The following is a 23,943-nucleotide window of genomic DNA, read 5'->3' on the forward strand; positions in this document are numbered from 1 at the left end:
GACGATCTGGATTTGAGCCAAAATGGTCTGTGAGATCGGTTCACAATTATTTTTTTATTTTTTATTTTTCCCGTAGAAAAGTTGTAATATGCCGTACATGATTTGAAATGATAAAAAAACTAATAAAATACGGGGAAAACGTACAAGTTGACAGGTGTGATAATATTTATTGGGGTTGACTCAGTGAATTCTATACCTGAGTGAATTCTAACGGAGTATCAGGATCTTAATTATATTTTAATATTTATAATTCCCTGCAGTACTTTGTAGTTGCTGCAGTTATGATCTTTGGGTATCGACAAGTTGTAACAAAAAAAGTGTTTGTGTGAAAATCCCCACACTGATAGAATAAATTAAGCATTAAAAAAAGGAATAAATATTACACCAGTTCAGAAGTATGTTAAAACCTGATTTGAATATTCTTGTCTTTCTAGATTTCTTTCATTTCGCATGGGACAAATGCGTAGTCTAACTGAGTTGGTCGGTTGTCACTTCTCATTTGCAGCTAGCTCAGAAAATCCGTGTCATTTCAATGGAAAAATAAGGCACTTTTACCAGTGCTGTGCAATAGTCTGGCCTTTTCCATCAGGTATTTGTGAGATGGGAGAAATGCCTCTTTATCCAGTAAAAGTGCCTCTGTGGCCTTTGTAGAGTCCTAAACACACACAAAGACATTGGGGAACATTTTGATTAAATCACTTACAGTAGTTGCTGACGTTCGTTTTAAAATAACACGAGGAAGGAAACAAAAACTCTTTGATAAAGTGGAGTGGAACATGGAAAGGAAAACATACCTGGGATGAGCTGCCATTTGTAGAGGCCAGCTTCATTACCTTTAAGATACTATAGGCAGAGACATACAGTAGTCACAAAAAAAATACAGGTATGTTGTTTATTTTCATTCCAATAGGCAATGATATACATTTGCTCCACAACAAACTGTCACCTGAGTTCGGTTTTAATCTCCTCATAATCCATTTGGGATTTCAGTTTAGTTTCTAATCTCTGAAATGAAAAAAAGGAGAAAATGTTGTTCTTATATCAAATGTATATAATCAGCGGGACAATCATTTTGACACTCACTTCAATAGCTTCTGTTTTGTAGGCCAACTGTCGTTCTAGCTCCATGATTCGATTTGCTGAGGTCTCTTGAACCTCCTGAAGTGTGAACTGAAGCCGCTGAATATTTTCAAGAAGACGGATAATTTCACGGTCTTTCGCAAGCAAGGTGGACTCCAGTTTGGAGAGCAATGCTTCGCCCCTCTCGTTGTTCTCCTACCAATTTAAAGTGACATGGGGGGAAAAAAAAGAGGAGGGGGGTGGATATGCAAGATTGAGACGAACAATCTCCACAGCAGACCGTTGGAAATCATGGAAATATTCGCCTAGTTTCAAGTGGAGCTGGACTAAGTTCCCCTTCAACTTTCAATTTTGAGTTTATGGCAAACACTGTGAATACATGTGTTTATACATACCGTATTTTCCACACTAAAAGGTGCACTGGATTATGAGGCGCACCTTCAATGAATGGCCTATTTTGTAATTTTTTTCATAAATTGGACGCACCGCATTATAAGACGCAATCTACAATGCATCCACTACGCTCAAGGAAATGCCAACAGAGCGATCAGATGTCAGTAAAACTTATTTATTAATAAAGCAGCAACACAGTTCATTTAACCAACAGCAAGTTATAATATCGACTCGTTAACGTTGAACTCTCTTGCAGCTGCTCTATTTCCGTGGTCAACTGCGTAACCCAATCGCCTTAAGTTTGAACTCTGCGTTGTAAGCGTGTCTCTAGCAAGGAGCCATTTTGGGGTCGACATATTACTGTAATAACCATACATAAGGTGCATCGGATTTTAAGGCGCTGTGAGCTTTTAAAAAAATGGAAGGCTTGTAGGTGCGCCTTTTAGTGCAGAAAATACGGTGTGTGTGTGTGTGTGTGTGTGTGTGTGTGTGTGTGTGTGTGTGTGTGTGTGTGTGGGGGTGTGTGTGGGTGTGTGGCGCGCAATGTCTATAATTGTTTTCCAAATATCTATATCTATATATATATATATCCATCCATCCATTTTATTGAGATTTATTTTGATTTTTTGGGGAGCAAATTTTCATAAATAAATAAACAATGTGAATAAATATATTTTTTAGTGTTAGTTATGTGTTGTGTGTAGAATTTGTTACGGTGAAACAACAAAATGTGGAGCGGTGTGAGTGCTTTCCAAATGCGGTGTATGTCAGCAGAAGTGAATTTAGATGGGAAAATAAGTTCAGTCTTGTGTAGGTATACTGGGGTCAACACAATCATTTGGTGTCTTCTCAACAAAACTGTAAAAATGCACTGTGTGTTGATTAAGGCTGTACACGAATCGGTGGTGATTCGAACTGGAATTTCATTGGGCATGGAAAAGCAATCGGTGAATTCAAATTTTCAGACCCGGACCAGAACGTATTTGAGAATATCGTACAACTTATTTGCTCTGACATTCTGACAAGAACTGAAATTTCTGGACTGTCACATATACTAAAAAAAAAAAAAAAAAAAAAAAAGAAAAATTTTTTTGCTTGTGTCTTGTGTGTACTTTTGACTTACTGTGCATGTGTGTAGCACCTGCACATGTGTGCAGTTTAGTTCCACCAAAGGATGCCCTCCTTCATGAGACCATGGGATCCATAATGAGAGCTAGCCTACTAACAGCTAGCTATAAAGGAGGAGGATGGAAAAGGGGATAAAGCTTGTCCCAGCCCGCGAGTATCTAAGGCACGGAAAACCACCCCAGGTTCTACCTTTGGTTACTGTACAGCGAGGGATCCTGGGTAAAGTAAACTATTTTAAACTAACAAGGAAAACTTTTTCGAAGATAGAAGCAGCTGCCAAAAGGGGTCAGCATACTCCCCGGTTCAGGAGATAATTTTCAGTGAATGTGAGGCTTTGTCAAGCATTTTGGATACCATATGGTGTAGTGCTATACAAGTGCAGTCCATATACAATTTTGATCAAATTAGATTTTTCATTTGTTGGATTATGAAAAATTACAAGGAGTAACCATTCAATTCCATTCAGAGGTCATTCCTTACTGTCAACGGTGAAGTGCAAATCCAGATTTAGAGGGTGACTCTGAGCAAAAGTCAAGCCAGTGAAAAAAACATGAGAAGAGTTTGAAGGTAGCCTGGTCAAGTAGTAGTTCAGTTGTTGTTGTTGTTTTTTTTTTGGGTGCAACTGGTATGGGATCTATCCCCATTCACAACTGCTTTGTGATTGATGGGTAATTTGGCCAGGTTGTCGTCTGCCTTTTGCTCTAAATAATGTTGGGTTCTCCTTCCTACCGCAAACCTGAGCAGCAAAAATGAAAACTCAACGAAAGAAACAGAATCCAGATAATGGATGGACGCATGTTCAGTTCTCTTAAGTGGTTTATTTATAGTGAAGAAGAATATTGCACATTGTCAGAAACTTGAAAACAAAGTCAGATGAACAACACAGAATTCTTACCTTACTCATGCCATCAACTAACTGACAGCTCCCTGCAGAGGCATTTGGCCCACTGGCTAGCTGCTCCTTTAGCCGCTGCACTTCCTTCTGGGCCATTTCTGCTCTCTGTGAAAACATTTGGCTTAGTTACAATTGTCAGCCATCTGGATAAGAATAATAATATATGATAAAACAGAAAAAGAGAGGAGCCAGCTGCTAAAATTACTGCCAAGTACGATGCAGCGTAGACATTGGTTTATTCTGCTAACGCAGCTGTTGAGTAAGCTGACTTTATTTCCACAAAGTGTTTACCTCCTTGTCACGCCTTTCTAATTATTGATTCTTTTTATGAATACAATGAGTAAAAACATGTAACAGAAGCTCAGACATCAGAAGAATGGAGGCGTCACCAGGAAACCGAGGCAAAGAAATACAGTATCTAAGAACCCTGGTGTTAAGAGCTCTGGCATCAATCGAGCTCTGCGGTCTCCTCTGCTGAGTGCAGCCATGCTGCTTGCAGAGCGCCCACCGACGGGGGCTCAGGATTACACCCTCTAATCACACACTCAGGGGAAGAGGGGGGAGATAAAGCGGGGGGGAACGGGACAGAGGCTGTCTTAATTAAAGCCAGGGCATGATTACAGGAGTGATTACCCTAACAAAGGAATATCTCAATCAGGGAAGAGAAACACTCACCTGATTTTCCTTCTCAAGCTTGGCCATGATGAGGCCGACTTCTTCTACCCTGGGAAACACAAAAACATGCACACGCACACACGTGCAGTTAGGAATAATATCAATAGAGCAAAACACTCAAATCTGATGCTACGGAAATTGTTAAATGTGGAACGAATGACATTTGGACGATGCAAACTGTGCACTTGATTCAGGTGAACAAATAGTATCAGCGGTTGGGTTTTTTTCATAGGTTTTTGAAGCCTACTTTGAAGTTACTTATCTGAATGAAAAAAGTGTTGCCGAATTTTACCAGGTGTCGAGGAAAATACACTTCTTAAAGTAACAGACGTCTATCCCATTATCTTTTTAACGTGACCAAATTCCACTGTTTTATTACAGCATCAAACGGACCGATGAACGGATGATTTTTTTTTTTTTTTTTTTTTTTTTTTAGTGATTAGGGAGATTTTAATTGCATCATGTTATATATAACAAAATGTACCCTCCAACTTGTCTCCATATATCTGATAATTAGTGTAATTTAAGCAGAATCGCAGCAGGGTTATTCATGAGGTTTGTTTGAAGTTCAACGGTTTCTTTTGCAACATGGAACCTAATTTTTAAAAGGCAGGTGAGGGTGGATTAATATCAAGGATCCTGTGTTCTTCACAAGTATGCATACACGTTTCATGTTTTACACGTGATGGTCCTGCTAGCCAAAGGTAGAATTGCTCAAACATTTCTTTGAATTGACCTAAAATGTCTTCGTTAGCCATAACCGTACATTTGCTCGATTGAATGTTAGCAATTAAAACTTTGACTTTAATCTTTAAGGATGTATGATAGCCTGAAAAGCAAAAGAAATGAAAAGGACTCAGGTTAGAAAAATACAACAAACCAACATTTTATGGTGGAATTAGAAGGATCCCACAAAAATTTTGGGGTCATTAACAATCATGGTAGCGGGGGGGACAACCCTGGTTTGACAAGGTAATGGTTTTGTCTGTGTCCAAGAATAAGACTTGGATAGACAGCACCGTGCTGACAGCACAAACAGGTGTCATCAGCTTCACATCTGATGAACTTGTGCAGTGCAGAAAATGTTTCGTATTGATTCCCTGCTCCATTACTCAAGTCCGAGCAGACAAATAGTGCTTTGTTTCTGCAATGTATGTACATTGCGGAAACAGGCAATGAGAGTAATGGTGGCAGGGCCAGAGTTTAGAGGCTTTTGGTCATGTCGGGGAAACTGCTGCTGTGGGTCAGTAGAGCTGCTGTCATCTGAAAGGAATGTGAACCGGGGCAACAGCCGCACTATGACCACGCACATAAAATACTACTGACTACCTGCTGCACACCGTAATGAAAAAGCAGCCAGTCCAACAAAATAGATGGTCTTGAAACACCACAACAAATGTGCCATGGATTAAGCCTCGGAGAAAATCCATTAGCAGTGGCTGACTGTGCTCTGGAGCACAACCTGAACAAAAGAGTGTTTATTTTGAATGTCTATCGACGTCTTTCATACAGTCTCAGATGCTTTTCAGGCACGCAGGGTAGACGTAACGTTCAAAAACCAGGACATTGTAGCGGTTTTCTGAAGCAATCTTTAAATGGAGCAATTCTTCTTGAGGGCTGTCAAGACCCAACTGCCAGTGAAGGCAAACACAGAGCTCTCTCATCGACCTGCCTTAATGGCTGAGTCATTCTTTTGCATTGCTGTTACAATGGCATTCCTCAGTTTTACACATGACATGAATTTATGTAGGCAAAATAAAGTCAAACCGTTTCAGCACTAAAATTGCTTCAATAACCTACAGTCACGAGGGACCCAGGAATGGCAGTTTGTCGGCCCCGTGTTAAAAGGTTGTGCAGGATGAAAGGAGGTTCCCGATGTAGGTGATAAATCAGAAACAGGTTCTTACTTGTTCGTCATCTCTTGGTTATATTTACACCGCAGGTCGAGCTTTTTTAGTGATTAGGGAGATTTTAATTGCATCATGTTATATATAACAAAATGTACCCTCCAACTTGTCTCCATATATCTGATAATTAGTGTAATTTAAGCAGAATCGCAGCAGGGTTATTCATGAGGTTTGTTTGAAGTTCAACGGTTTCTTTTGCAACATGGAACCTAATTTTTAAAAGGCAGGTGAGGGTGGATTAATATCAAGGATCCTGTGTTCTTCACAAGTATGCATACACGTTTCATGTTTTACACGTGATGGTCCTGCTAGCCAAAGGTAGAATTGCTCAAACATTTCTTTGAATTGACCTAAAATGTCTTCGTTAGCCATAACCGTACATTTGCTCGATTGAATGTTAGCAATTAAAACTTTGACTTTAATCTTTAAGGATGTATGATAGCCTGAAAAGCAAAAGAAATGAAAAGGACTCAGGTTAGAAAAATACAACAAACCAACATTTTATGGTGGAATTAGAAGGATCCCACAAAAATTTTGGGGTCATTAACAATCATGGTAGCGGGGGGGACAACCCTGGTTTGACAAGGTAATGGTTTTGTCTGTGTCCAAGAATAAGACTTGGATAGACAGCACCGTGCTGACAGCACAAACAGGTGTCATCAGCTTCACATCTGATGAACTTGTGCAGTGCAGAAAATGTTTCGTATTGATTCCCTGCTCCATTACTCAAGTCCGAGCAGACAAATAGTGCTTTGTTTCTGCAATGTATGTACATTGCGGAAACAGGCAATGAGAGTAATGGTGGCAGGGCCAGAGTTTAGAGGCTTTTGGTCATGTCGGGGAAACTGCTGCTGTGGGTCAGTAGAGCTGCTGTCATCTGAAAGGAATGTGAACCGGGGCAACAGCCGCACTATGACCACGCACATAAAATACTACTGACTACCTGCTGCACACCGTAATGAAAAAGCAGCCAGTCCAACAAAATAGATGGTCTTGAAACACCACAACAAATGTGCCATGGATTAAGCCTCGGAGAAAATCCATTAGCAGTGGCTGACTGTGCTCTGGAGCACAACCTGAACAAAAGAGTGTTTATTTTGAATGTCTATCGACGTCTTTCATACAGTCTCAGATGCTTTTCAGGCACGCAGGGTAGACGTAACGTTCAAAAACCAGGACATTGTAGCGGTTTTCTGAAGCAATCTTTAAATGGAGCAATTCTTCTTGAGGGCTGTCAAGACCCAACTGCCAGTGAAGGCAAACACAGAGCTCTCTCATCGACCTGCCTTAATGGCTGAGTCATTCTTTTGCATTGCTGTTACAATGGCATTCCTCAGTTTTACACATGACATGAATTTATGTAGGCAAAATAAAGTCAAACCGTTTCAGCACTAAAATTGCTTCAATAACCTACAGTCACGAGGGACCCAGGAATGGCAGTTTGTCGGCCCCGTGTTAAAAGGTTGTGCAGGATGAAAGGAGGTTCCCGATGTAGGTGATAAATCAGAAACAGGTTCTTACTTGTTCGTCATCTCTTGGTTATATTTACACCGCAGGTCGAGCAGCTCAGTCTGTGAAGTATCCAACGCTATTCAGAGACAAACAGTGGCAGGGCATGTTAATCTAAAGTGTTAACACATGAATATGTGCGCTAATGTGAGCAATGTAATGTTTGAGTCGAAGGGAAAAAAAACATTATCACCAGGAGAAGCAGTGAATTACAGTGCACCCTTGCATGTTGGCGTTTTGACATTTATGAATTTGTATCGTCACTGATTTTTTTTTTTTAAAGCTAAACTCCATTAGTCGCGGAAAAGCGTATCAATGATTTTCTGTAACATGGCAAAAAAAATATATATATATACAGTTGTTTTTTTTTTTTTTTTTTTTTTTGAATGAAGTTGGGACGTTAAATAAAAACAGAATACAGTGATTTGCAAATCATGTTCAAGCTTTATTTAATTGAATGCACAACAAAGACAAGAGTTTTAATGTTCAAACTGCTAACCTGAATTGCTTTTAGCAGATAATTATTAGCTTCGAATTTTATGCCTGCCAAGTGTTCCCAAAAAGTTGGGACAGCATCGTGCTTACCATTGTGCTACATCACCTTTCCTTTTAACATTAAATGAACGTTTGTCGGTGGAATTCTTTTGTATTCTTGCTTGATGTACAGTTTTAGCTTTTCAACAGTCTGGGGCCTCTGCTGGTGTGTTTTATGCTTCAGAATGCGCCACACATTCTAAAATAAATTCAACATTATCTTTTGTCGAAGGATTGGAAAAGGGGTGCCAATGTGTTAGTGCACTTCATGTTGTGGCTGGTGAATGTACAAACGTAATTACTTTCTATTTAAAGAACTAGTTTTAATGAGCAGTTTTAATTGAAGTTACAGCATATGTGTAGATGTCAGTGTTTAAAGTACTCACATGAATGCAGAACCTTGATTTTCTCCTCTGCCTCTGACAGTTTGTCAGCCAAGCTAACGCCAGCATTCTCCTCCTCCCTGGGAGAAGAAGCTGTGTCAGTTGTACACATTTTCACTTTAGCTACACAACGTTATGCCTTGACATGTAAAATGTTCATCCCAGCGTCGCTCCGCCGCAGTGCAGGCTTCATTGACAAATGGAAGTTTAAGTGCTGTTCAAGCATTTTAAGAGAACCTTCAAAGAACCATTTCAGGCCATTTCTTTCTGATTTGATTTAACATGTGATGCACTTGGATTTCTCTAGCAAAAGGGGATATCTCATCCTCACTGGGAACACTAACAAGTCCCATCTAAGCTTTCCTTAGAATTATGAGTATAAATCAGAAATGCCAGTAAAGTCAACCGCTGCCGAGTCGCAAATCACCATTTGTGAATGGGCTCGATGATTTTATCTTCTGTACAACAGAATCAAAACTACTCTCTGACAAAAGCACCTCTTTGCGCCTACTGACATATTTTTGTGCTTTCTATATAATGCACCAAGATGCGGTCCGTACGTGCTCCTTTTAAGGTTTCTGGCTATCCATCCATCCATTCATTCATCCGTTGCTGGTCTTAATACTATGTCCCTAATACGTATCTGTTGACTGTATTGTAAACAACAACTACCATACCATCCGGGTGATATGGAGCCTATCTAAGCAGACTTTGCGCAAGAAGTGGGATAGGATATAACTTGAACTGGAGGTCAATGAATCTCAGGGCACAGACAGATAAACAACCATTCCCACACACATTTAAAACGATGCACACTTTGGAGTTTTCAAATGACCTCACATGCATGCTTTGGGAGATACCTGGGTAACCAGAGAAAACCCCTCACAAACATGTTCCACTGGTATGCCAGAGCGAATATGTGAACCCGGAAATTCAAATCTCAGTGGCGGGTGGTGAGTTTGGGACCTGGGCCTTCAGTGGGTATTATCCACCTTTTAATAACGCCATAATGTCACAATATGTACCCGCTGTCTTCCAAAGAAATACTATACCGCTATGTCTAAATTCACACTGCACAGCCTGTTACTAAACTGTTCCTAAAAACACCTTTGACAATGGTCTGTATAGTCTCCCTTCCAAGCACTCTCACTTGCACGCATTGATTGGAAAGAGGCCAATGTGTGGCATTAAAGAGCAGTGCACGTATTAGAGGATATTACCAAAAGAAAAAAAAGCCACTTTCATTTATCTTCCAATACATCACCACAATAACTCCAAACCTCTACAGTACAATATCCATCCATCCATTTTGTCTTCAGGCAGTAGGCGGGGGACACCCTGAACCGGTTACCAGCCAATCGCAGGGCACACAGAGCTGAACAACCATCCACGCTCACACTCACACCTAGTGAAAATTTTGAACGCATGTTTCTGGAATGTGGGAGGAAACCGGAGTACCCGGAGAAAACCCACGTATGGGGTGAACATGCACACTCCACACAGGAAGACCGGAGCTGGATTCGAACCCTTTACCTCTGCACTATGAGGTTGACGCGCTAACCACTCGACTACCGGGCCACCCTACAGTACAGTGATTAGTATGACGAAATCATTTTTATCAATATGAAAACTAAATAAATAATTAACATCGTACTCACCAGAGATGCTAATGCAGAAGCTCCTACCTATCTGTGTAGGATAACTGGTCCACTAATACATGACTGCTCTGAAATTGCCCCGTCCCCCACAAAAAAAACAAACAAAAAAACAAGCCACTCTGCAAAGCAGTGTTGGTTGAAATAGCCTCATAAAGTCCAGTTTTTCTTGAAATGTACGCTTTGAAAGTGAATTGTGAATTTTCAATCATAGTGCAATAACGTCTTCCATCGTAAATCAAGCCTTGGCCACCCATCTAATAGCTGAACCAATCAGGGGACGGATAAACTCGCTTGTCACGGGGCCTGTGGGATGGCTTTTTGGTGGTGAATTTACAATCTGATTGGCTATCACAAGAAACCAACGATTTCAGTGCTGTATGTGTGTGTGGTCTACGCCTTCACTCAACGCCCTGAACACCTTTAGACGTAATATGTGCACAGCACTACATTGAAGCTGAAATCTGATTGGACCAAGCAAAATTCATCCACAGAGGACTGGAAGCTGGAAGACATACGCAATGAAATGAAGAGAAAAGATTGTTGGAAATAAATGATTTCCACTTCATTTAAGTTGTAAATGTAGGTCTGTGTTTCTGATAGTGATTGCGCCTTCAGGGCCTTGAAGGTCCTGACAGAATGCCACTGTCAAACTGTATGGCAGACGTGCTAACAACAAGGCAAGGACAAGATAGATTTATTTATATCGCAGATTTCAGACACAAGGTAACTCAATGTGCTCAGTATCTATCTAAGAACATTGTGCTGCACACAACCACTACCACTGAAATTAAAACCCAAGCAAAAGAAAACATACAGTTCTATCATGGTCCAGCTCTGAGTGTGATTAAACAGCATTAGGTCCCCGCAATGCGAGAAAAAAAAAAATGCCAAAGCAAGGTACTGAATATTTGTTCAGCTAACCTCTTGAGCCACACTTGAGCTTTGTACGGTCTTCCTGAACACATTTAATATAGGATTGCCCTTGAAAAATCTTAAAGGAAGCAAAAATAATTTGGAGGGCAACATACCCTTCAAGAAGTTTTACATGACCGTTTTGTTTTGTGTTTCTCAAAGACGCGCGATCATTAGTAGCCCCTACCTCCGCCCCTCAGTTTGGTCCTGGTAGATCTCCTGTGGCGAGCCTGGGGCTGCAGGAGCCGGGGTGCTATTGGGGGTCATATCAGGGACTGGAGTGCTCGACTCGAGGGGGGCTCCAATTTTGGCTGCAAAACCGTTGTCTGTGGGCTCTATCAAGAGAATGTGAGAAAATTATGAATTCACGACAGAAATAAAGGTACTTCAAATGCAGCTTTCACAGGCAGATGTATAGGAGTAAACAAAGATGTAACCAGACCCTTTTTAGCGGGATATAAAGGCCCTGAATTAGTAAAGGTTTGTGTGTGCAAAAACGGTTAAACTTGATTGCTCACACAAGCAGATGCGGAAGCTGATTTGCTCACTGGGTGCACAGAGGATTGCATCTGCCAAACAGGCACAATTGCCGCACAGTTCATTTTGCGCTTTCTGGGAGGATTATTTGCACATCGATGAATTGAAAATAGATTTTATTTAAAATGCAATGTAATTTATCATCCCTGAGACACATTGCTGGGAGTAATTTTGCATCTTCAAATACCGTATTTTCCGCATGATAAGGCGCACCGAAAAGTCTTCCATTTTCTTAAAAGCTCCCAGCGCGCCTTAAAATCCGGTGCGCCTTGTGTATGGTCATTACGGTAATATGTCGACCCCAAGATGGCTCCTTCCTGGAGACATGCTTACAATGTTATAACTTGCTGTTGGTTCAGTGAACTGTGTCGCTGCTTTATTATTAAATAAGTTTTTGTTGCAGCTCCGAAAAAAAGGAGAGCTGTGGTGTTGTTTTTCTTAAAATGCACACTTTATTAATGGTTTTCACAGTCTCGACAAATACAGGTACGTCTTTGTCCATCTCTGTGCCTTGTCTTCTTCCGTTCAACTCGAGAGGCGTTCATGACCGCCTCCGAAAAACGTAAATTAACGATTCCTTCAATGAAAGTACGAAAATTGAAAACAATGCATCAAAACAGAAAATCAAGCGAGGAAATCACAAAATAAATTCTATACCCGCCCCCCCCCCCACAGAATTAATTTTTCCTCGTTTGTGAATACAGTGCACAACAAAGGAATAAATAACAAACACTTCTGAGACAGTCCAGTCTCCTACATTTTACTGACATCTGATCGTTTGTTGGAGCTATGCTCAAGGAAAGGCCAAAATAAATTCTGTATGAGGGGGCTATAGAATTTATTTTGTGATTTCCTCGCTTGATTTTCTGTTTTGATGCATTATTTCATGTTTCATTGAAGTAATCGTTAATTTTCGTTTTTTGGAGGCGGTCATGAACGCCTCTGGAGTCGAACAGAAGCAGTGTGGCGCCATCTAGTGGATGCATTGTAGATTGCACCTTATAATCCAGTGCGTCTAATACAGGGGTGGGCAATCCCAGTCCTGGAGGGCCGCTATCCTGCATGTTTTCCATCTGTCCCTGTTGCAACACACCTGATTCAATTGTTCAGGCCTCGACAGAGCTTGCTGATGATCTGATCATTTGAATCAGGTGTGTTGGAGAAGGGACAGATGGAAAACATACAGGATAGTGGGCCTCCAGGACTGGGATTGCCCACCCCTGGTCTAATATATGAAAAAAAAATCCTAAATAGGCCATTCATTGAAGGTGCGCCTCATACTCCAGTGCGCCTTTTAGTGCAGAAAATACAGTCCTGCGAAATTTTACACTTTTTGAAATGGCAAAAACATGAATGATCACAACCTGTTCTCTATTCAGCAATGTAATTTTGGAGCTTGTGGAGGATCTAAGGCAGGGGTGCCCATTACATTGATGGCGATCGACCTGTAGATCGTGGACTGGTCCCAAGTCGATCGCGAGGGGTGTCGAGGAGAAAAAAAACAAACAAACATTTGTGTGTCTTTGTGCATGTTAGTAATATATCTTTTTGTGTTAATGTACACTGCACCCTCATCATGCTATCAGTCTCATTTTCACAAAAAGTATAAAAAAATAAAATAAATAAAGCAGGTAAATCTTTAACCTACGGTGGCGCGTGACCTGCGTCAGCGGAAGTTGTTAGCGCTCAGTAGTCTGCAATTGCAGCTTGTGATTAGAGCTGTTGCGCGATATCTTTTATCGTTATCATTATTCTCATTCAGAGTTTGTTTTGTACAATTCACTGAGGGGACGGGCAAAGAATGGGAATCTAGAGGGCCGAGGGAAGCACTTTAAAACGGTACGTGTGAGCTATGATAGTTAACAGGCTGCAAAAGTGCGTCGCATGCCTCCGTGTCAGGCTGTTACTCATCATGGCGTGCGTATGTGCGTTCGCGTACGCGGAAATGGGTCGAGCGCGGGAGGTTGGTTGATCGAAAAGTCGATCTTCGGTCCAAAAAGTTTGGGCACCCCTGATCTAAGGGATGACTTGGAACCAGTCACAAGAAGGAGTCATGCCACATCATCTACTCTATGGCAAAACTCCCTTGAACTCTGCATTTCCTTGCATCTAGGTCCTTTCTATGAACAGTGACAAATGGGGGTCGCTTCTCCCAAAGCAGTTTGTCAGGTCTCCTGTTCCACTATTATGCAGGATGTGAGAAGATACATCCAGTTCACACACTCAGGGATAGTTAATAAAAATGATCAACATCATTTCCAAAGGTAAAAATTTTCCCATCAACATTCTCATTATTAGTTTCATTCAAAAATATTTGACTCACATTTGGCGGCAACTGATTTTTACAAGATGTAACTGACCTGATTTTTATTTCTTAAAAAATAAATATAAAATAGGGGCAGAGAAGATGAATCCTAACCCCGCATGTATTTGTCTGACCTGTCTTCTCGAGGCACTCCAAGTTTTTCTTCCAGTGCCCGCTGATCTCCCTCACTAGGGCCCCACTGTCAGGGGCCAAAGTTTGAAGCTGCTGCAGCCTCTCCTCCAGTGTGTGTGAGGCCTCCAGTACAGGAGCTGGATCTGTGAAAACGCACACAAACAAAGATGTAAGGAAAGAATTACAACAAAGCACATGGTACTTGCACTCACTAACTAAAAAAAAAAAAAAAAAGCATTAGACTGTCCTTCACATTATTTTTCATTAGTTCCAAATGCTAATGAGATTTTCCAAAAAGCAGGCAACTCTGACTTTCACACGAGAGTGCCTTTGAAAAATGGACGAGCTGGACATAACGCTAAAAGCTGACTTCCAAACCGTCACTTCGTAATGAATATTTTCATATTCTCATAAATGATCAGGAAAAAAAAAACAGATTGTTTTAAAAAGGTGACAATCTTAAATGCCAAATATACACACCAAAACAAAGTGTTGAAAAAGAATGCTCCTGAAAAGGGTGTAAAAAGAGAAAGGAAGAAAAAAAAAACAGGATTCTTTAGCACAACAGAGGAGCTATTTTGCAATGCATGCGCGGCAGCACTGGGCCCATGGGGCCAACTAGGAGCCTGCTTCTCAGCTAACAAGTCTCCTCTGTATCATTTGATCATTTAAATTATTATGCCAGGAATTCTCAGGAGGCAGCTCGGCACTCCACATCACAGGGCTGTTTTTAATCTTTGCCTTCCCTTTCTTCCCCTCCCGAAAAGTTCAACAGCTCAGAGAGAGTGAGCTGCTCTTGTTGTGTACCTGCCTGCTCAACACCAAAGGAGGTGACTTCTAGTGCCAAAGCACAAAGAAGGAAGCTCAGGGGAGCTCCTTGACAAGAGGGGGGGTGGCGAGATGCGGAGCAACGCTCACTCACACACATACACACACGCCTTTAAAAACTCCAAAAGAGGAAAATCGCTTCTTTGCTCTACACAAACTTTTTTTCTCGCAGCTTTCATCCGCGCATCTCATACTTGTGTGTCTAGTGTGGGCCCGGACTGCCGTGACATTTCATGAGCTATGAAGCCAAACTTTGCCATCAACTCCCAGCAAAAATAAACACTAATCACAGACCCCAAACTTCTGCGGCATGCAATTTGTTGAAATCCTGGCTGTGCATTGCGGGGCGTCCAATCCGCTTTTTCGTCAGACAAACATTTTGCACCATTTAATTGATTGCGCTATTTTTCCCAGGACCATTTACAGTCAAACATTGTCTGCATTCATTGTTGCACCAACTGTGGAGATGTTGCATCAGTCACAAGGGACATCACTGTTAAGGGAAAAGCTCTTCTCAGACAAACAGGAAGCACTGCTTTGCCATCGACCCGCTGTCACAGAAATCACTTTATCTGCCTCTTTCTCATATCGTTTTTCAACTTTTAGTGATCAAAGGACAGAGATCATACTTGCACATGGATAAATCAGGATTATCAATCATTGGCAAGGGAGTAAGGAAAGTCAAATAGAAAGCCACGGGAAATAACTGAAGTCGGTATACAAAAATAACCTTGCGGTTGAAGTAGAGATGTGGGGATCCTCACAAAGGGCTGCGAGATTTACACTTACTGAGGGAGAGTCCAGAAAGTCAGTGAGCAAGTTTGCACAACGCATCTACTAATTGGAGGTATTTATGGGCAACAATCTGACGCTGATGGTAAAAAACAAAAAACAAAAAAACTTGACCTTAAAGCTCACAGCTTGCATTTCCATTAATGAACACTACCAAGGCTTTTTCAGTACAGGATACTGTATCAGGGTCTCACCCTTAAAAACACAGCGTTGTCAAACAGTTCTTTTTTTTTTTTTTTCAACCCTTATCCAAGGATAATTGCATTCCTGATTTGAGGTCATAATTACTGACACAAAAACAAAACATCTGGTGAAAAGCACACATTTGTAGCATTTCCTTTTATGAATTTTATGACCCAAATCAACATTCTGAGGACGACATAATTCACGGGACTGGCAATGTATGTTTGCATATTGTCGTGGTTTCATCGAGCTTGACAAGATGAGGGTCAACAGACCAGCTTATTTTTTTTCAAACCAGCAGTGATTTTTACCACAAATGTGCAAATACTTTGGAAACATACTCGACCGATGCACGCCATTTCATATAATTTTTGACATTTCTCTGTAGTACAGTCCAAGGTATACATCCAAATCTAATATTCATATTCTAAGGCAGTGGTTCTTAACCTGGGTTCGATCGAACCCCAGGGGTTCGGTGAATCAGTCTCAGGGGTTCAATGGAGACTCTGCCATGGAGGTTAAGACACACCCAACTCAAGATGCAAATTAGTTATGATTGCTGGCTGCAGATGGTCACATGACATTGCTTGTCCAATCAGTGCTGTGGGAATTTTTTTTTGCTCTGTAGTCACCGTGTGACTGTCCTGATAGTACGTCATACAATTTTGAAAAAACTATACTTATGTCATGTAGTTTTATTGACTTTTTTCTGTTTTTAATAAATGTGTTTTTTTAATGTCTTGAATTTGTAAAAAAATCGTATTTTTATATTTCACTAATGAAGGGTTCAGTGAACGTGCATTTGAACTGGGTAGGTTCGGTACCTCTAACAAGGTTAAGAACCACTGTTCTAAGGAAACGTTACAGTCATGTATTATTTTAATGTTTGCAGCATTTCATAATGTTTACAACCAGTGAATGATCCCCAAAGTGTTCCTTGCATTTGCCTTTTTTGCTGCTATAAACCAAAATTCCCTTCAGCTCATTTCAATGTAATAGTTTTTGGCAATCAAGAGGATTGCCGTGCTGTTATAAAACACCTGGAGTGACTGTCTTTTGAATTCAAAGACCAAGTCAGAAATCTTGAGGTGCTATTCGACTCAGGCTTGACGTTCAGCAGTCATCTCAAATCAATCACTAAAACAGCCTCCTACCAGCTGAAAAACATACCACTGCTGTCCTGTGTAAAACGCGTGTCGATTTTTGTCATTTATACAAACAATTACAATAGTGGGATGTCCGAAATGCATCCCATTAACATAAACATTTCAAAAATTCCAAAAATGGACACGTGTTCATATGACAGCGACGATATTCAGACTGAAGTATTACATGCTCTGAGCAGACCAGGCGAAACTTATCCTTGCTTTTTATTTGCAGTAGACTTGATTATTGCAATGGTTTTCTTACTGGACTGCCTCAAATGAGCATCAAACAGCTGCAGCTCATTCAGAACGTTGCTGCTCGGGTTCTGACCAGAACAAAGAGATCAGAACATATTACTCCAGTCCTAAAGGCTTGACACTGCCTAAAAATCAGCTACAGAATAGATTTTAAAATTATGCTTGAGGTTTATAAACCATGAAATGGTTTGGGTCCTAAATGCATGAAAGAAATGTTGATTGAATATAAGCCCAGTAGAGCGCTGAGAGCTGTAGACTTCAATTATTGGAGTCCAGAGTTCCAAGGAAACATGGTGAAGCTGCATTTAGAAGTTATGCTGCACACAAATGGGTTAAGCTGCCAACAGAAGTGAAGTCAGCCCCGAATGTACTGTAAATGCTTTTGAATCCAGGTTATAAAAACTTACCCCATACCTTTAATTAAGGTCTTTGAAACTTTTTTTTTCTTTTTAGCTATTTTAGGACCCTACACTTTTTTCTTTACTTTTAAATGTTTTGGAAGTTTTCTGTTAAAGCGTTCAAATGTTGTCAGTCTACATTCTAGTAATTTTTGTGTGCTACTACTACTAGTGGAAAGTCCTCCACAGACTTCTGGGACAAATATATTTTTACACGCAAATTGTACATCAGGGATGGACAAGTTTGAGAATGCGGCCAGGGCTATAAATGTTTTTTATCCATATCCCATCAGGCCCAGGTATTTTTTATGAAGCACAAAATCATTTGTTAAAAGTTCATAATTCTTGATTTGATTCATTTCATTGACCTCAGTGACTCATGCTTCGACCCTTTTGTTCATAATAATAATTCATGGATTTGAAAAATGTCAAAATAAGAGATACTTTTTGAAAATGGATACATGACACCAATTTCAACAATTCATTCACTGAGTGAGGCGGTGGAGACCGGCTTGCATGCCAATTTCAGAAAGTATGTAGACAAGAAAATGCAGACATTGACCTTTACAGGAGGAAAAATAAGAGAAAACATTTTCAGCCTACAAAGTATTTTCATCTTGACAAACTTACATTGAGGCTTTCCAACTGTCACTATGACTCAGTGTACAATTTATGAATGTGAATTATTGCAAAAAACGGTTAAAGCAAATGCGTGCCTGGACATGTTTTATTTTTATTTTTTTATCTCTGTAGAGCTTCAAGCCTATGTAGGTACTCACTCTTTTAATTATGCTTTTGCACAATTGCAGCTGCATTGATACTGAGTTACATCATTTTAGCTGTGCAGTAATGAGGCTGCCATGGTCTAGTCGCTGCTACCCCGTGGTCACTGACTTGCTGTTTTTGGGTGACTGCATTCCAAAGAAAAAGGCATTACAAGTACACGTATCAGGAAGCAGAAGCCAAAATCTGTCAGAAGAAGGCGAGTTCAGTCGTCTGTGTGTGGCACGGAAGAGAAAAGTGCACAGGTAGACTATGTGTCTGGGTGGAAGCGGTTAAGGGAGGGGTGGAAGGGCGAAGGTCTTGCGCTGCAAGACAAGCAGGTGTGTCGGCTGGTCCGTCTTTGCCACGTCAGCGATACACTATCATTAGGTGGCGTGGGCGCAGTAGGGTGCACCATTATGTCTCACTGGGCCGCGTGTAATTACGCTCTGACATAATTAACCCAGCAAGCCCATTAGCCAAGCAGTGGCTGGCTGAAGAGAGGAGGGGGGAAAAAAACTATAATTATTTGTTGTGCACATGTTAATGAGGCCAGCTGTGTTCCCATCATACAACACGAACAAATTAATTTACAAGGCTGAGCTCAAGGGTTTTTTTTCTGTTCATTCAAAACAGCGTTGTTGTTGTTTTGTTTTTTTCTCTCGAAGTGGACTTCAAGGTCCACGAACATGTTCTGCTGCTGCAACAAACAGTAAGGGTGCCGTAATAGTGCCGTCAAGGACCAAAACTAGGCTGACACAATTTTGGAGCTCGAGTTTCACCTTCACAAATGGAAATTGATGTTAAGCATTTAGTTTAATTGCCCCCTTCCTCCCGCTACGATTTCTTTGGATTGCAAACACTACCGCATCATATTCAAAACGACGACTTTTCTTTCTGTGCTGCATTTTGAAGCTTACATGCATGGCGTGGAATTAGTTGAAAATAACTTGATGTGCAAATTAAAGAGATGAGCTATACATGTGACTAACACGTGGATAGCAACACCTTCTGGGCATTAAAGAGAGATGTCATCTTTTTCCTCAGAGTATACCCAGAGGGGATTACATCAATCGAGAGAGATTTTAAATGTACCGGTACCAACAAACACTAAACTTGAGGGACAACCACAAACAATGCTGCTCATTGTTATTTATGTGGCATGCGCTTAAGTCATAAGGAATTAGAATCGCCACATTCTTTTGTCTTCACCTTTTGTAATTGGACGTGCACACAAACCTGCATTCCTCCACACACACTTGTTCTCCCTTCCTGGTCCCTCTGGGGTGTCATACTCCACAGGGATCAGTTGGAGAGGCCCAGCTCTTTTATGAACATAATGCATTATTAAGCACCTCAAACATCTCCTGGGCCTTTGTTTATTACTGCTCTTATTAATCACTTGGGCATAATCACGTCCCACCCATGGAGCTTTCATTCCCCATCAGCTTTTATATGCCCTTATTTTCCAACAGACTGCCACAAACATTTACAGCGTTCCTCCTCCTCCAGCCCTCTTACCCTGACTGTAGGTACTCAGCTGCACAATTACAATAAAGCCAGCTTGCTGTGCCTCGCAGGCCTCTCTGCGTGTGCCTGTTTATGTTTGGTGGGGGTTGAAGAAGGACAACCATTCTTAATGCATTTGAATGGCTTTGAACTACTGAGGTCAGTGCTTTCTGATTTGATAATTTCATAGCTGGAGGGAGCGTTCACTGTGGATATGTAAGAGATTTACAGGCCTCGTCTAACGGAAAACGACACGAAACGCAACACAATGTAACAGAACTGACCCCTGGCATTAGCGAACGAAGCGGCTGCTTAGAGTTTCCTGGCCACGAGAGGCCTCCAGAAAGCGTGAGGATTAAAAAAAAAAAAACCACACATTTAAAAGAAACATGGTGGGAGGGGAGCCCCAAATCAAATTCTACACAGGCCAGGGTCCCCACAAAGGATCCGAACAAAATTCTGCCCTGCAGTCCCAACCTTCACCACTAGCAAGCACTGTTGCCATAACATTTTCAACTACATTTGCACCCACACATCACATACACGCTCATTTACACACGCTCTGCACACTTCGTGGGGTGTATTAGGAACACAATCTTCACAAAGTCTGATGAGCTCCCGCTCAGATGAAAGTAGCTCTGTTCTAAAAGAGAGAGGGAGTGGGCTGGACCCTGAGGGAAGTGTGTGCGCGCATGTGTGTGTGTGTGTGTGTGTGTGTGTGTGTGTGTGTGTGTGTGTGTGTGTGTGTGTGTGTGTGTGCGTGCGTGCAGTGCGGTGATAGGAGGCGAGGAAGAGCAAACACCTGGAGCATCAATCTCTGGGCTACGCCCCTGGCGACAAGGCCTCGCCGATCAACAAACGCTGACGTTCAAACAACTCGCGCACATTCCAGGAGGGAAGACAAGAATGAGACAGCAAGACGGAGAGGTAGAAAAAGACGTGGGAAAAGTTCGGGGCATCTCTGGGAAACTGATGAACTCCGGCAGAAGCTGCCACAATTTTTCCCGCGCTGGGTGATCACAACGTGTTTATCAGGGCTGATCAAAACAGTGCGGAGGTGATATAAACATTGTTGGGGAAACAGTGTTAACAGGCCCCTTTCAAGCCTAAGACGGGGTTCGTACGCACAGCATGAGAAGATGTCACAGGCAAATCAAAATATAGCACACTAATGAAACACTCAAGCGGATTGACATCTCAGCTTTGGGGCCTCATAAAAGGCAGGAGCGGAGAGAACAAAAACACCGCTCAATAACGTCCTTCAAGAAGTTTTCATTTCAAGAGGAGTTGCATTTTCCGCTACATTTGGGGGTGTGATTGAACTGCAGCATTGTTTCTAAAGCATATCATCAAATGAACGGGATCGGGAACCAAAGAGAGAGAGCTGCCTGGTGGATAACTGATATGTCACCAGATTTTATTGATAGCCACATACAACAGGTCACATATCGAAGGGATGTTTTCCCTCCATCTCCATGTTGTTCATTGACTGTGGCCTGCTCTGATTGGACCGAAGGTGCACAAATGAGCACACGGGACGGCACACTCGAGGAGAGACACTGTCAGATGAAACAATATGAAAGGAAATAAAACACCCAGCAATGAATAGAAATAACTGCATTAAGATTAACGAGCATGTCGGGTAAAGAATGATTACATCTGTCAAAGAATCAGAAATACACGAGCTGTACAGTGGGAGGGGAAGAGAGGGTGATCGCTTTGTTGTTTTTGAGAGGCGGGGAGAAATGAAGTGGGGCCATAGCCACATGACTGCCCTGCAGTAAACCTGGAGCCATCCATTCTCAAGTAGGATGGGAGTTGTGACCTTGGATACCTGCAGCAAGATGCACAGTGACAAACGGCCGCAGAATAATGGAGGTGACACCACATGCTGCAAAAAACAGGAAGGGCTCCCCACAGAAAGCCATCACACTGCTTATGCCGTTTGAGACACGCGTTGCTGTTTGTGTTCGTCAGGCTGGATCAGGGCAACTGCTAATTTGGGGGAAATACGACTTGAAATACTGTGGTTGACGGGCAATCAGTCCATGCCAAATTCAACCGGGCAAGGCTTCAACCGTTCCTATGTGCCTGAATGGGGTGAGCGAGATTGAGCATGTACACAGAGTTGAAATCAAGAAATAACACTCAGTCATCTTCTCCAAGTGATGACCGTTGCCTAAACTGTCTTGTAGATCAATATGATTGTTTACTCAAAGAATATGTGCAATGTGTGTAACATGAGAGACAAAAGGTTTGGAATTGGACTGACAATTAACTGGTAGTAATTTACATGCAGTACATCTGGGTACCTCCTAAAATCAAGGTTGGACTCACAGTGGTACTGAACCAGTGGGCTGGACTCATGTGTGAGCAGCGCCTCAGATTCAACCTTTTTACTGGAGGCACAGTAGTCCAGAAATTTTAGTGGTGCAACTAGAACAGTTAGGGGCGCACATTTTAAGTCGAGTAAATATTCATACCACCCTTTTCACTATATTACAGATAAATGGGCTGAAGTGCGGAGCAGAAGCTTGTCAGCAACAACAAAAAAACATTCAAGTGCAGCAAATACAAAAAAAAAAAAAAAAAAATCTGCAAATTTTTTGGTTGCACTGGCCTGTAGATGAAAAATTTACTTGCACTGTTTCAAATTTTCGGAGCAAAATGCCCCCATTTAGAGGCTGCTGGGAGCCCTTTTATAAATGGTGCTCCCTGCCAGAAATATTCGATTCCAGATTACAACAACAATTGACCTGTCACTAAGCGTTATGTCCAGCTCCGGTTCTTGAAGGTATGCAGTACTGCATATTTTAGATGATTCCTTCCTCCACCAGAGCTGATTCAAATGATCAGCTCATCAGCAATCTCTGCAGAAGTCTGATGATAATGATCATAATCAGGTGTGTTAGAGGAGTGAAACATCCAAAGCATGCAGGATAGCGGCCCTCGGGGACCGGATTCAATACTGTACGTTAATGGTTGATTTGTTCTTTCGCTTCAGTTTTCTGTATTCAGTGATTCTCAGAGTGTGGTATGAAGTCCAGTCCATCCATCCATTTTCTAATCCGCTTATCCTCACGAGAGTCGCGGGTGTGCTTGAGCCTATTTCAGCTGTATTCGGGCACTACTGGTTGCCAGCCAATTGTAGGGCACACATAGACGAACAAACATTTGCACTCACGCTCACACCTAGGGACCATTTAGAGTGTTCCGGCAACCTGCCACACACGTTTTTGGAATGTGTGAGGAAACCGGAGTACCCGGAGAAAACTGCAGGCACGGGGAGAACATGCAAACTCCACACAGGAAAGCCGGAGATGGAATCATGGCACCTCTCCACTGTGAGGCGGACGTGTTAAGCAGTTATCCATCTTGCCGCCCGTGGCATGAAATGTGGTTTTAAATGTTCAAACTGTGCAATGCTACACTGGATTAAACACTTTTCTAGAAATCAATACATTTGTTAAGTACAGTTCAGTTGTGTTTGTTTTCAAACATTATTTTAGGAAAATTGTGTCTTAATTTATATGTGCAATAAATTTGATTTGCTCATTACTTCAGTACCTTTTTTAAATGCCCTATATTTAAGTCCAGTGTTTACATTTAACAGGCGCATGTTTAAGTGGATTAGAATATTCTTAGCTTTTTTATGACGTATTTCTTTTTTTATTTCTTTTTTAATTTTATGTTAATGCTTTAGATGGGACAATGGACCTTGAAAACATCAAGCATACTTACATAGTGTAAAAGTGTCGGATTTAGCACAGGGTTAATTTCACCCCCGAAACACAAATACATAAATCACACAATAAATACAATCGTTAAAGTAAATAAATAATTTTAAAAACATGATTAGTATTTAGTCATTAAAACATCGACATAAATTTTGATGAACACTTACGGCTTAAGCCTATTTACAACACTACGGTATTTTACTGTTGGTCATGATGGGGGTACTTTGTTTAAAAATGGACACATACACACGTATTTGAGTACCATATTTTTCAGACTATAAGT

The 23,943-nt window shown here is 41.3% G+C and overlaps 1 protein-coding gene across 3 annotated transcripts in view; it reads right to left on the reverse strand.

Moving 5' to 3' along the window:
* The window catches only part of cux2b (cut-like homeobox 2b), a 111,910-nt gene that overhangs the window by 12,410 nt on the left and 75,557 nt on the right, over nucleotides 1–23,943 (reverse strand). For 2 of the 3 annotated variants that reach the window (XM_019885163.1, XM_019885164.1), the window contains exons 5-14: nucleotides 14,051–14,191; nucleotides 11,262–11,409; nucleotides 8,508–8,584; nucleotides 7,600–7,666; nucleotides 4,172–4,220; nucleotides 3,497–3,601; nucleotides 1,084–1,275; nucleotides 947–1,005; nucleotides 795–843; nucleotides 556–655 (exon numbers count right to left, since the gene is read on the reverse strand). In XM_019885163.1, the coding sequence (XP_019740722.1) occupies nucleotides 556–655; nucleotides 795–843; nucleotides 947–1,005; nucleotides 1,084–1,275; nucleotides 3,497–3,601; nucleotides 4,172–4,220; nucleotides 7,600–7,666; nucleotides 8,508–8,584; nucleotides 11,262–11,409; nucleotides 14,051–14,191 (987 nt within the window). Of the gene's footprint in view, nucleotides 1–555; nucleotides 656–794; nucleotides 844–946; nucleotides 1,006–1,083; nucleotides 1,276–3,496; nucleotides 3,602–4,171; nucleotides 4,221–6,078; nucleotides 6,115–7,599; nucleotides 7,667–8,507; nucleotides 8,585–11,261; nucleotides 11,410–14,050; nucleotides 14,192–23,943 lie in introns of those variants that run through there. The other variant, XM_019885165.1, reaches the window with a different exon arrangement.

Source organism: Hippocampus comes, unplaced genomic scaffold, assembly GCF_001891065.2.
Source record: "Hippocampus comes isolate QL1 unplaced genomic scaffold, H_comes_QL1_v1.1 scaffold45, whole genome shotgun sequence".
Lineage (NCBI taxonomy): Eukaryota > Metazoa > Chordata > Actinopteri > Syngnathiformes > Syngnathidae > Hippocampus > Hippocampus comes.